Source organism: Berghia stephanieae, chromosome 7 (assembly GCF_034508935.2).
Source record: "Berghia stephanieae isolate SIO BIC M18660-M18661 chromosome 7, UCSD_Bste_1.3, whole genome shotgun sequence".
Taxonomy (NCBI): domain Eukaryota; kingdom Metazoa; phylum Mollusca; class Gastropoda; order Nudibranchia; family Aeolidiidae; genus Berghia; species Berghia stephanieae.
This window is the reverse complement of record NC_088366.1, coordinates 16,844,246-16,859,147: the sequence shown is the minus strand read 5'-3', so window position 1 is coordinate 16,859,147 and position 14,902 is coordinate 16,844,246. Positions and strand designations below refer to the sequence as shown.

Sequence of the window (14,902 nt, the reverse complement as noted above, 5' to 3'; positions counted from 1 at the left end):
CAGGAGCCCTATCCGGATCCTACTAAGGGGAACACTCTCAAATGCTTACATTATACATTCATAACAACATATATAATAATAGATAACAGAGAAATAGTTTAAAAGAAAATATATCGTATCCCCCAGCTATAACTTTACATTTGACAGTCTCCCTCCCAGCTAATGACTCGGTTAGTGTCAGGGCAAAACCAAGTAATCTATTCCAAGACAATGACAGAAGCAGGTTGGGAAACAGACATAGGGGGTAGATGACACAGTAAGTGCCTCCCTGCCCACTATGGGAGGACAAAAGACCCTACCCAGTAAAGGGTCGTTGAATGCGTGATTCGTGATTTCTACAAATAAGGAAAGCAAGTCTCTTCATCGTAAGATACACCAAGCTTTACTGTGATGTACAATTTTGAAAAATAAAATCCTCTGTAGAAAGCATACTTTGATCTTCTGCAAGCCGTCACAATGACAATTATAATGACAAAATATTATAATAACTAACATTAAGATAGACAATGATGAAGCCCAGACAATGAATAAATGCATTAAAATATAATTTAAAAATGAATTAAATAAATAAAATCTGAATTCATTTCATACACATACATATGTTTCGCAATGAACAACATGAATGTGGAGTTCTTTGTTCTTAAGGGTTTTACGGCGCTTGCAACAATGAATTTAGGTCATTTCAGCCCCAGTAACAAGGAAGAAAATGGGATAGTAAAAAACTTCTAGAATTACATTTGAAGCACACAAGAAAAAGTAAGACAAAGGGGAAGCAGTTTAAATAGGGGACAGATGTAGATTCCAAGAGCACACAATCAGTGTACTTGGTTTGAGATTACCTAAATATCTCACCCAGACACAAGTACAGGTCTCCACTAAGAGGAACACACTCAAACGTTTACAATTCATTAGAAATGTAAAATTAAAAAAAATACAATACATAAAAGAGAGATGATTTACAAGGTACAAAATATCATCTCCAAAAACGAACTTTACATTTGACTGTTTCCCTCCAAGCCAGGGCATGGACAAAACCAAGTAATCTCATTCCAAGACAAAGACAGAAAGCAAGTTGGTATAGGGGAGGGGGGGGGGGGTATAGAAGACACAGTTATTACTTCCCTGTCCATTGTGGAAGGTCAGGAACCCCACCCATGGGTGTAGAGTTATTTTAATAACAAAACCAAATGAAATGATTCATCTTAAAAAGAAAATGATATCAACAAGCTGAGTTATATAAACAGTATGTTTTGATACGTATTTTAGTTTTTTTACTGTATTTGTGACACTAAGTCACATAAATACCAGTCAAATGGAAGATGAAGGTTTAGACAAACGGTAATAGATTTAGAACTTATATTTTTTGTTTTTGTTTGAATCAAAGGGTTTTACATTGCTTGCGAAAATTTACGGTAATTTCAGCACCAGTGACAAAGGAAGTTGAGTACAACTATCAAGCACACCGAAAAAAAAATAACACAACAAAGTTTAAAAAAGAAGCACAAAAGAAAAGTAAAACAATTATGAGGAGTTGATCTAATGGCCATTATATTTTTGTGACTAGTTGAAACCATCTAAGACAGGCATCAGACAGAGAAAGACGCTTGACATACGTCACATGCTATTGTTCCTCACCATTTTCTGCCCCCGTTCATTTCCATTTGCTGTTTTACAAGAGCACAATGCGTTTATAAACATTTCATATGTAGTTCGTACAATTGGAAAAAGAAAAAAAGTTATAAGGAATACAAGTTTGGACCACTTGTCAAACAGAAATTCATTCCTGTCTCCCATCCATATCTCAGTCATGAACATTTTTCAAGTTTTAATTGAATTACATGGCATTGCATACATTTACAGTGATAGCCCACACTAGATTATGTCAACACATTGTTTGTTTTATGTTTGTTTTAAGGGTTTTACGGCGCTTGCAACACATTCAGGTTATATCAGCGCCAGTAAAAAGGAAGAAAATGGGATAGTAAAAAGTTCTAGAATTACAAATAAAGCACACAAGAAAAAGTAAGACATAGGGGAACTGGGAACAAATAGGGATCAGATGTAGATTCCAAGAGCACACTATCAAAGTACTCAGTTTGAGACCACCTATAAGTCTCATCCGGACACAAGCACAAAATCCAACAAAGAGAAATACACTCATATGCTTACATTATTATAAATTCAAAATAAATATAATAATACATATCAGGGAGATGATTTACAAGGAAAAAAATATCATCTCTCAAAACAATAACTATGCATTTGACTGTTTCCCTCCCAGCTAGGATTCCGGCCAGTGCCAGGACAAAACCAAGTAATCTCATTCCGAGACAAAGACAGAAAGCATGTTGGAAAACAGATATAAGGGGATAGAAGACACAGTAAGTATCTCCCTGCCCGCTATGGGAGGTCAGGATCCCCACCCAGATGTCAACACATTGTGTAAATTCCAAACAACTGGAGATAATTTCACATTTTTTTAGCACTTTTTTTTTCACACAAAACGCATAGAAGTAATCCATTTTTCAACCAAATTGGTGAATAATGACATTGTCATTTATTTAGGATGGTTAAGTTGACGTCATAGTCAACTAGAAAATAATAGATATTCAATGTTTGTGCCCATCGTGAATATCATACATTATTAAAAGAAATGGTCAAAGATAATAAGAATTTTTTTTTTGTCATACAAGAATCCTGTTATCTTCATTCTGCGAACTTTTGTCCATCATAGATCTCCATATTTCTCATGGATGGACCAATTACAGAAATTCTATAGGAGCTAAAGAAAGACTTGTCATTACATTGCAATGAGTGTGGTTGTTTATAACACATAAATATACAAATTAAAGTCTTTTCATATTTTTTTGCCACAATCTTTTCACAGAATACAAATTTGGCCTCACGCAACTTCAAATGTGACCAGCCGTCTCAAAAAGGCATTATGTAGGGTTGAATTGGACACCAAAAAGTGAATATAGAATCAAAATGATAAGAAATACTATACTGTCTTCTAGCTATGCTCAGTGTAAGAAATTGTATCTTTTCTCCATTATAACGAATAGAAATTAAGCCAAAGTTTTATATTTGAGGCTTTAAAGTCGATTTCTATCACCTAGTTCATCCGACATAATACTGCTTTGAGAAGATGGGTCGCATATTGTCTTAATATTGTCACCAGGATAATAATAACTGAATGAAGCCAGAGAAAATCATAGTTCACAGTCTGCCAAAACAGTCCGTGGAAGACAAAGTAATGAACACATGGATATAATTTCGAATGATTAGCCAAAAGATCCCAACCCAACACTGCCAGGGATCAAAACAGTTGCATTTGATTCATATCAAAGAACATAAAAATGACTAAATAAGCAATGGGGACACAAGGGGAAAAAAAATATCACCTCTCACAAAAAAAATTAATCTCTCAACAAAAGACGAGAGACAGACCCCAAGACCAAATTGTCCCATATCATAACAAGGACCAGCAAAATCACAAGGAAAGGACAAATGATATAGCACGGACACAATAGAAAAGATAGCACAGCTCGGGACTGGTGATGCCAACACCAGCACAGGAAGGGACACTGTTCCCTACTCTAAAGTCAGGCGCTCTTTTGCAAAGAGTCACTAGCACAAAAAGTGCTTTAACCAAATATATAAAAATAATAGCGTAGAGTGGAGTCGTTAGTTACTCTCATACAATTCTAATCAAAAGAAAAGAGCAACAACAAAAATATATATATAAACAAAGAAAGAAAAATCCATATATCTTAAACTTAAACAGCATTAAAAGGATATGATAAAGATTTATCATCCAGTGGTTTTTGCTTGTTTGTTTTTAAGGGTTTTACAGCATTCGTGGCACATTTAAGTCAATTCAGCGCCAGTAAAAGGACAGAATATTGGATAGTCAAAAAAGTCTAGATTTATTCAAAGCACAAGAGAATAAGTAAGACAAAGGGGAATGTTCAATGGGGAACATATGTAAATTCCAAGAGCACCTAAACGTCTCATTCAAACTCAAACACAGGATCCCACCAAGATGAATATACTCAAATGCTTACAAAACATGATATTCAAAATAAAATAAAAATATTACAGTACGTGAGAGAGAGATGATTTACAAGGAAAAAATATCCCCTTCCAAAACTTTCATTGTACATTCGACTGTTTCCCTCTCAGCCAGGGACTTCGGCCAGGGCTAGGACAAATGAAGCAATCTCTGCTTTTGTTTTTTTTTTTGTTTTTAAGGGTTTTACGGCGCTTGCAACACATTTAGGTTATATCAGCGCCAGTAAAAAGGAAGAAAATGGGATAGTAAAAAGTCATAGAATTACAAATAAAGCACCCAAGAACAAGTAAGACATAGGGGAACTGGGAACAAATAGGGATCAGATGTAGATGCCAAGAGCACACTATCAAAGAGAGCACCTATAAGTCTCATCTGGACACAAGCACAAAATCCAACAAAGAGGAATACACTCAAATGTTTACAATATAAATTAAAAATAACAAATATAATAATACATAACAGAGAGATGATTTACAAGGGAAAAAATACCATCTCCCAAAACAATAACTATGCATTTGACCGTTTCCCTCCCAGCTAGGACTCTGGCCAGGGCCAGGACAAAACCAAGTAATCTCATTCCAAGACAAAGACAGAAAGCATGTTGGAAAACAGATATAAGGGGATAGAAGACAGTATGTACCTCCCTGCCCACTATGGGAGAGAAGCAATCTCATTCCAAGGCAAAGACAGAAAGCAACTCGGAAAGCAGATAATAGGAAGATAGAACACAGCAAATACCCTTTGCAGACAACAAGGAAAAGTAAATCTACTGGAGAAAAAATCCCTGATTATCACGGTAGTCCTCCTTACAAGGAGACAACGTAATCCACAAGATAATCAAAAAATGAACACAAAATGGACAACAATTTTAAATGCAGCAAAGAAAATATTGGAGATGTGAAACAATGACCACAAAAAACACTACCAAAATTAACGGATACAAAATAAAACCCTGGCAAGAATAGCATAAAAGAAAAAACACATAACAGTGACATCATACATGGATAAATTTGTTAAATCGTGATACATTTCAATATTTAGCATTATCAATATTCAGTTTCGATTCATTTACTGTGATTACATAAGAAAATATTTTCGCTCTTTAACATGCCAACAGTTATAAATATATCACTTTTTATTTTACATCATGAATACTGGCTGTGTTGAGTACACAGTTGCAGTAAAACATAAAGGCACAGAATAGCCACAGTAAAAAATCATGGTAGGCTTCAGGGATGATCTTTGCTAAAAAAAAATTTACAGCCTGAAAATGTTCTCATAAAGTGCATATATGAACATATTTCGTGCAAAGCTACTTGTCATCAAATAATATCACCCTTAAATCATAGAAAAAGATGCATATCCACCTAACTCCCCTCCTTAACAGTTGCCCATAAACAGCCAATGCTTTCATCTTTGAAAAAGTCAACTCATCTTTACCAAACAAGATCAGCCAGAAAATTTCAAAATGCCTGTTTTCCGGATTTAGCTGGGAAAAGAGCATCCTTGAGGCTTATACAAAGTGACCCATAATCCAAGTTATGCCTCTTTTAATAAAAAAAATTGTCACTAATAGAGGAGAAAACATTCAAACTTGTCAGCACTAAAGCTTTTTTTTTTCAACCTATCACCCTAAAAATCTTAAATTAATCTGCAGATTTAGTTTTGAAAGATAGAGAAAAAAATTAGATGAGGCAAAATAGGAAAAAACGTTGATTGCTAAAGGTTTTCATTTGAAACAGAGCAAGAAGAGAAACTAAAGTGAAACAGCTGTTGTCTGCGTATGAACTATCATGTGCAAAAGAATTAAGTAGATGTTTTTAATCGATGTATTAATTTATAAAACCTTTTTAATAATATTCTGAATTACGTCCAAATAACTCATTGGATTATTAATAGGTTAGTGATTTGCTCTGAGAATTAATACTGGAAGCATTCTCATCAACACTGAAATGTAAAAGTTGTAGGTTGAAGCTTGGATAAGTAAAATAAACGATGAAAAAGTAAATGAGAAGCTTCAATTCACGAAGACAAATGATAAGGATGTTTTCAATTTCCTAATTGTCAAGTAAATAGATGATGAATATAACGATTTATAGCCAGTCCCAGAATTGAACTGTTTTGTTTATGCATCTCAACAACACTAAAGCTCTCATCTCACATTCGTCTTTAGTATCTCATTTATCATCTATTTTTTTTTTACAATGACAATACGGAACAAAGGCCCCATCTTTTGTTTTTGTGATTTAAATTGAAACCCCTCATCTACTTTCTCATTGTTTTATACTTGATCATCACAGAATAAAAATACAAAATATGTGTAAATTCTAAACATGATTACAGATTAGGAATGAAAAATGGTTAGCATATAATAAAGTGAAGAACGTTTGTCATTAAGTTAATAAACTTTTTTTTTTAAAGCCGGCAATTTTAGACAACCGGAAATGTCAAAATGTGACTATAGAAATAACGGGAAATCCCGAATATTCCAGAGATCTAGCACCCAAACAATCGATCTTCAGACCAACTCATGCCTGATACATGTGCAGATTTGGATCAAACAATAAATTTGAGTGCAGCATAAATTGGTGGTATATCATCAATAAATAACATGTATGTACACAGATCACAGATCAATAAGCTCATGACATTTTTTGTTGAAATCAAAATTCAAAAGAACAGCTTAAAAAGTTTTACATAATAATCAGAATTGCAAAACTGCACATCAAAAATTTTATTTAAAAGATTAAAATATCATCAATAACAAAAAAAAAACCCCTAAGAAAATCAGAAAAAACTTTCATTTTTTAAGTACGAAAAGCATTTGAAAATAGCAAATCTGGGGAAGAGAAAATTAAAATGTCACAAACATTTCCGAATATATTTTTAAAGGTCTGAACTTCGCAATAAACTTTGAAATACTGCTTGTCACCTTTATAGAATAATTATAAAAAAATAAATAAACAAATAAAATAAAATGAAAATTGCTTTAAAAGCTTTAAACCCTTAATAAAGATGACTCGATTGTTTTTCATTAAATATTCATTGCTTGACTAATCATGTGTCAATATGGGTAAAAAAAACTGTGGACATGTCAGGAAAGAAAAGTATGATTATTGCTCAGTATCATTCAAACCTTCATCCTGAAAATGTGAAATTTTATTTACAGATTATATCTTATTTAGTTTCTGAGATATCACTGTTTTTGTAGGAGAGGGTAGGAAAACCAGTAAGTTAAAAAAGAAAAAGAAAAAAATTAAAGAATAAAAGCATTTTGCATTGTGCTGCAGTTAAATGTGTCATAAGTAGCTTTAACTTATTTAATTGTAGATTTGAGTTAATTTTAACATCATATTGAGCAAATTTTAAGAGAATGCATCATAATTGTCATGAAATGATCAAAACCAACTAAAAGCTGTTCCAACAAGCTATACACGGTTTCTTCATATAGCTAAATGCTTTTCAAAAATTATTTTCAAGAGTATGAGAGCCCTTGTAAAACTACGGAGTCTGTGCCTGGAAAAAGTAAGACAATAGAATTTAATTGAAAGTGTGATCAGAAGAAAAAAACAACAACAATGAAACATCCAGTCTGCCTCACTTGAATATTTACCAAATCTCATAAACACACAGTGAAACTGGGGTCTTTCAGTAGTTTTAAATGTTTAATTAAAAAATACACGAGAGAATATTCTAATCTTTAATCATTATAAGCATAAAGAATAAATTTTTAAAAATAAAGAATATGACATCAATTTTGTTTCTTTAGACATTTTATACAAAATGTCATATTCAGAAAATGGATATAAAGTTACAATTTAAATAACACGAAATTTGGCATATATGATACCAGGATGCATAGCTTGAGACAAGCATTCCATTTTGAAAGCTCTGTAAAAAGAAATCATAATCAACAATCAAGCTTAATGGCATTATCAATTTTCATGGATTTAGTTTCCAAGTTTTACTTCCCAATTCGAGGGATGCAAATAAACTGATGAAATCTAGATTCGTAAAACAAAGAAAAATAATCCAAATTCTTTACTTTTTCAGAATAGGATCAGAAAAACAAAAAACAGAGAGCCAATAAAAACACTGTAACATTCAAAGGAATGTGATGTTCAACACACATCATCACAGGTTGTTTTATCAACATACTATTTTAACTCCCCAAAAATAACCCAAAAAATCAATAATATCAAAAATATATTGTAAAACTTTCAAGGGTATCTTGTTCGTGCCGTTGCTCTTAACATGTAAATGTTGTTGCTCTTATCATGTAACTGCTCTGTGGACTCTTAACAGATGAGAGTAAAAATATGTTTTGACAGTCGGAACTAATTTCTATTTTATATAACATGTAACTAGTACAACTAATAACACTCGTTAATTTTCAACAGATTCTTCCCCTCCCCCCTCCCCCCTAAAGAGGATTTTTTTTATTTGGATCTAAAAAATATGATTTTGTAAAAAAAAAAAAAATTCGTTTACATCATTAAAGCATTAACACTAATAATCTGATCTTATTGCCTTTTCTATCTGTAATCAACATTCAATTCAAAAGATGTCAGGCACTCTCTACTCAGAGTGCTGTCTGTCACAAATCTGGTTTCCACAATATAACTGTTCTATCTCCCCCTCCTGTCAAGAGAGATCCACTATGACTGGCATCCATACACGTTACTGGACCTGTTGGAATGAAATAAAATATTTCCAATCACTTAACTTTATACCATAATAATTTCTTAGTATTTCTCTCATTAACACATTGTTTGTTTTTATGTTTTTAAGTGTTTTACATGCAACGGTAAAAGAAAATGATTTTCAGGAGTAGCACTTTTATAAATGAGTGTATCGTCAGCAGAAAATTGCTAGTTCATAATATAATGGCTGTTATTTTTTTTTTATAGAAAAAGACTGAGTATAAAGAGTAAAAATAATAGGCCCTAGGACAGATCTCTGAGGTACTCCATACATTACATAAAATTCATCTGAAAATTTGCATATATTTCAACAATTTGTGTTCTAAATCTAAGATGCGATTGAAACCACTCTAGTACAGTGCCTTTGATGTTTAATCGATTATATAAAATGCCATGGTCTATGGTGTCGAAAGCAGAGGAGAGACCTAAAAGAGTTAACAAGCAGACAAGTTTATTGTTAATAGAAATTAATATATCAGTATAGTATTAGCAATGCCTGTCCACATTCATGTGTATTGACAAGGAAGACAACAATATCCTCGCAATGTGGACTTTGGGTTTTTTTTAAAAAACACATGAGCCTATTTTTAAGCCATTCAGTTTTTAAAACTCCTAATTATAATTTTCGTTCCAGTCACAAAACTCCTACCTTGATGTGCTTGGCGGGTCTGAGTTATCTGCCCCTTATCCATGTCCCATACACAGAGTCGTCCCCCTTTATCTCCTGACAACAGAAGTGATGTTTTACCAGTCACACTCATACAGCTGGGAAAGGAGAAGAGCAAAATAACATATTAAACGCAAGAATTAATTACCTTTAAATCATTATTTCTCTTATTCTATTGGCAGCAGCCTCTAATGGTTCACATTATTATGTTATGACGATCGACCCAATCAGCAAAGTCCGGTCCGCATTCGTGCACCGTCACAAACCCGCCTGGTAGCATCGTCACAACACACCTTTCGACTAGATGCTCTGCCGTCTCGGGTTCTTGCCCACAGCATGGACATATTGGACAGGAAGTTAGACCCCACCGATGTAACGCACTTGCCGTTAGGCAGCTCCTCGACTGAAGCCGATTCGCAGCTACCCAATTCTATTGGCGAATTTCAGGCCTAATCAATGTCATCACAAGAACAGCAACTTTGTTACGACTTGGGCTTCATTGATATCTGAACCCCATTGTTGTAAATGATCTCTAGGTGAAAAATGTGACAACTCATTTCAAACAGTATTACATCAGAGTGGACCTGATGCTTGAAATCAAATTTTAACCCGAATTTCTAAAATTTAAGTTGAAACAAATGCCTCCATTGATGGAGAGTGGGTTCTATTTTCTACTCTTTAGAAACTTCATTTTTTAAATTTTTTATTATGACTTTAAATTCTCTTTATTTTCATCTAGTTGCTCCAACATAATAACACATTGATTTGTGGGACACAAGAAGGTAAGATGTGATGTTACGTTACAGTAAAATAGCCTGTAAAAAACTTGATTCAACAACGAAAAAAGTAATGAAAGCAATAACACATTAGAGACATCATCCACAAAATAGAAATCAGGACTTTCATGTTACGATTTGAACTTTGCAATTCAAGTGATGGTCTGTAGTCAAACACTGCAGTGTCTTAATTTGTCACAAAGTCAAGCAATGTTAAGTGGAGTCGATGATCAGATGAGTGACAAGGCATGCAAAAACTCTTTCCCTGGCTTTGTGTCCTTAGGTAAGGCACTTTACACACATTATCCTACTCACCTCAGGTTTAAATGAGTACCTGGTTATAGGTAGTAATGAATATAATATGAAGTTTAGTAAAAGACAATTAGTAATGTGTACAGTTTTAAAGGAAATTCGGTTACATGTCTGGCTGGGAGTGCGTAAAGGAGGAATTGTAATAGCGCCTAACAGTCATCATGTCTCCTCGCCTCCTACATGTAAAGTGTTGCTGTTGGCTCGTAATCTTTTGTAAAGCACTCTAAGCACATTTAGTGGAAATTTCTCCATATAAATGCTCTGGAGATTTTTTTTTGTCTTTAATTTGTCATGTTATCCTTACAAGGAATAAAAACATCTCAGACATTTCAGAAACAGGATTCAGAATGATAAATAAGCCCTGTAATACTAACCATATTGGATATTCTAGATCTTTGATAAGTATTTCTGTCATAGTTTCCATGTCAATCCCTTTTAACAACCTGTCGTCTCCACAAGAAAATATACGACGCTTGTCTGAGAAAAATAAAGAAAATCTAATGAATTTTCCTTTACAATAATCAAATGCTGTGTAGAGTTGAAAATTTGTATTTTCAAATCTAAATACACTCGAAGTTGTCAATGTTGCAATTGTCATCAAAGTTACTACTATCATCTTTTTATTTACAATTATAATAATAATCTTAAAAGCATGTGATAATAGACCACTAATGATGCTTTAACTAAGCTGTGAAAAAAAAAAAAAAATAATCTAATCAAACATTTCCACAAAATCGTTCGTACTCTTCTCAGACTGCAATAAACTCACCAGAACTCAACAGGCATGCTGTCACAGGGCCTGAATGGACTGAAAAATAATTTTAAAATACCAATTTTTACATGAAATACATGGACACCATTCTAGATTATCTCAAGAAATAGCTGATAAATATCAATACCATATTACACACTTTCATGGTTTTTGTGCTATGCAGAATGTGCATCAGGTAATTTATTCGCATGTAATAAAAATGATGTTTTAAAAAACTGTATCAAGAATTCGAAACCATTCCCAGCCATATGACTGGTCCATCTACAAGACATTCAACATTTGAATGACAAATTCTCTCAAACAAAAGTAAAAAACATGAAAAACAAAACAAAAGAAAAAGGTTCCAAGTTAATTCACAAGGATAAATAATGCAAATCGTTTCCCTTTATTTAAAAAGTGAACGGTGATCTAGACATAAAATATTTCAATAATTGTGAAATGAAGGAAATGTCTTGTGATAAAATACTCAATAAGAATTATCAAACAAAAAAGAGAAAAACAAAAATTAATTATATAGGGGTACATCTCAAACAATTTTCTCATTTCAAAACATCCTTCTCGTCCAAATATTCCACGACATCAAAAAGTGACCTACCTAAAAGTGAAGAAAGTGTGTAGAAACAAGTCAAATCCCACAAAGCAAGATGGCCATCTTTAGAACCTGTTACCATGACAACCGAATCACAATCAATTTCCATACACGTCACCCCTTCGTCATGGTCTAGCTGTGCCTGAGAAGAAAATACAAACAAATGTCACATATCCAAACCAGCAGACATTAAGCTGTCGCACCCAAGTATTTTAAAAAGTCGGGTAAATTGCAAATTAGGGCGTAAAATTGATATCCAAATCATTTTAAAGAAATATGGAATTCAACAGGTAGTAACAGGTAACAAAAATATCGGTGTGAAATGATCTCTTGCCTTTTTTCTAAGAATGATCCTAGAAGACTCAAATCAAACCAGCCTGTTAAAGAATTTCAGCTGCTTGATCGCAATCACTTTATCTAAATGACTTACCATACATTCTGGCATCGGAAAGCTGCTTGATCGCAATCACTTTATCTAAATGACTTACCATACATTCTGGCATCGGAAAGCTGCTTGATCGCAATCACTTTATCTAAATGACTTACCATACATTCTGGCATCGGAAAGCTGCTTGATCGCAATCACTTTATCTAAATGACTTACCATACATTCTGGCATCGGAAAGCTGCTTGATCGCAATCACTTTATCTAAATGACTTACCATACATTCTGGCATCGGAAAGCTGCTTGATCGCAATCACTTTATCTAAATGACTTACCATACATTCTGGCATCGGAAAGCTGCTTGATCGCAATCACTTTATCTAAATGACTTACCATACATTCTGGCAATCGGAAAGCTGCTTGATCGCAATCACTTTATCTAAATGACTTACCATACATTCTGGCATCGGAAAGCTGCTTGATCGCAATCACTTTATCTAAATGACTTACCATACATTCTGGCATCGGAAAGCTGCTTGATCGCAATCACTTTATCTAAATGACTTACCATACATTCTGGCATCGGAAAGCTGCTTGATCGCAATCACTTTATCTAAATGACTTACCATACATTCTGGCATCGGAAAGCTGCTTGATCGCAATCACTTTATCTAAATGACTTACCATACATTCTGGCATCGGAAAGCTGCTTGATCGCAATCACTTTATCTAAATGACTTACCATACATTCTGGCATCGGAAAGCTGCTTGATCGCAATCACTTTATCTAAATGACTTACCATACATTCTGGCATCGGAAAGCTGCTTGATCGCAATCACTTTATCTAAATGACTTACCATACATTCTGGCATCCGAAAGCTGCTTGATCGCAATCACTTTATCTAAATGACTTACCATACATTCTGGCATCGGAAAGCTGCTTGATCGCAATCACTTTATCTAAATGACTTACCATACATTCTGGCATCGGAAAGCTGCTTGATCGCAATCACTTTATCTAAATGACTTACCATACATTCTGGCATCGGAAAGCTGCTTGATCGCAATCACTTTATCTAAATGACTTACCATACATTCTGGCATCGGAAAGCTGCTTGATCGCAATCACTTTATCTAAATGACTTACCATACATTCTGGCATCGGAAAGCTGCTTGATCGCAATCACTTTATCTAAATGACTTACCATACATTCTGGCATCGGAAAGCTGCTTGATCGCAATCACTTTATCTAAATGACTTACCATACATTCTGGCATCGGAAAGCTGCTTGAGGTTGAAGACATGTCCATAGTCCAGACCTGAGTGGATATTGTCATAATGAAAAAAGGAGGTGACTTTTGAAAAAGTAAAATATAATATATATAATATTAAAATTCAATATTAAAAATAAATAAATAAATAAATAAATAGTATAAATAGCAAAAATGGCTAATACATAGAGAAAACCAAAACAAAACAAAACAATCTTCGGTCTTCAAAGGATCATAGAGAGTTACAAAAACACAATTAAAACTATTTTTTAATATTTATTTTTAGGAACAAAAAGAGGGTTGTGTAATGGTAATCCATATATTTTGCACCTTTGCCCTTTCATTTTTCCACATAGAGTTGATAGATTTAATATAATCAACAGTTGTAGTACATATAGTAAGTCTAGCAAGGACTCCATTAATTTTAATATGTAGTTTAACATTTTAGAGCGGACATCTGTATTTAATGAATACTTTTAAGGCACAAAGAAACAAAGAGTCAGGAGTCAGTTAAGTCAATCAGGAACCTTGCCTCAAATGTTTTATGTTTGTAAAAATTGAAATGAATCAATACAGTCCAACTGTGTATGGCAAACCATTTGCCTAAAGCAGATACTAATGTTACAAAAGGAGGGCGTCGTCTGCCTGACACAATATGGATTGGATTGTGATATAAAACTCTCCTCTGTATCTATAGTCTCACCTTTACTGTAGAATCCCAGGAAGCAGTGTAAAGTTTTCCAGCTTTCCATTTGACACACGACACAGCATCATCATGTCCATTCAATGTGTCCAGCACACGACCATATTCAATGCTGTAAAAGTATCTGTAAAGAAAAAAACAAAAAACAATAAAAAACATACAATTGGGATTATTTTTAAAAAACAATGACTTTTATTTTGAGAGATAGGGTATTCCGATAGCTCAGTTGGTAAAGCACTCACTTCACATGCAAAAGGACTGAGATGGATCCCAGATGCAGTTCGAGATTTTTGTCTGATCCACTTGTCTACCCATCAGTGATAAGGTAGCAGGGTCTGTTAGGTAAAATACTATTAAAACACACACACACACACACACACACACATACACACACACACACACACACACACATATATATATATATATATATATATATATATATATATATATATATATATATATATATATATATATATATATATATATATATATATATAATATATATATATATATGATGTTTAAAGAATTGTAGGCCTTTCAATTTCAATCAGTCTTTAACTATGATATATGTTGGACTGTTTCATATTTCATCAACTTCTTATTTTCACACTTGACTCAAGAGAAGATTCCAAACCTTGAAGAAACTT

The 14,902-nt window shown here is 33.6% G+C and overlaps 1 protein-coding gene across 1 annotated transcript in view; it reads right to left on the bottom strand.

Moving 5' to 3' along the window:
• Positions 1–2,673: 2,673 nt before the first annotated feature.
• The window catches only part of LOC144976799 (protein FAN-like), a 38,563-nt gene continuing 26,334 nt past the window's right edge, over positions 2,674–14,902 (bottom strand). Inside the window, exons 25-31 of the mRNA XM_078921265.1 lie at positions 14,256–14,379; positions 13,544–13,600; positions 11,901–12,036; positions 11,303–11,341; positions 10,908–11,010; positions 9,428–9,543; positions 2,674–8,764 (exon numbers count right to left, since the gene is read on the bottom strand). Of these exons, the coding sequence (XP_078777391.1) occupies positions 8,673–8,764; positions 9,428–9,543; positions 10,908–11,010; positions 11,303–11,341; positions 11,901–12,036; positions 13,544–13,600; positions 14,256–14,379 (667 nt within the window). The 3' untranslated portion in view covers positions 2,674–8,672. The remainder of the gene's footprint in view (positions 8,765–9,427; positions 9,544–10,907; positions 11,011–11,302; positions 11,342–11,900; positions 12,037–13,543; positions 13,601–14,255; positions 14,380–14,902) is intronic.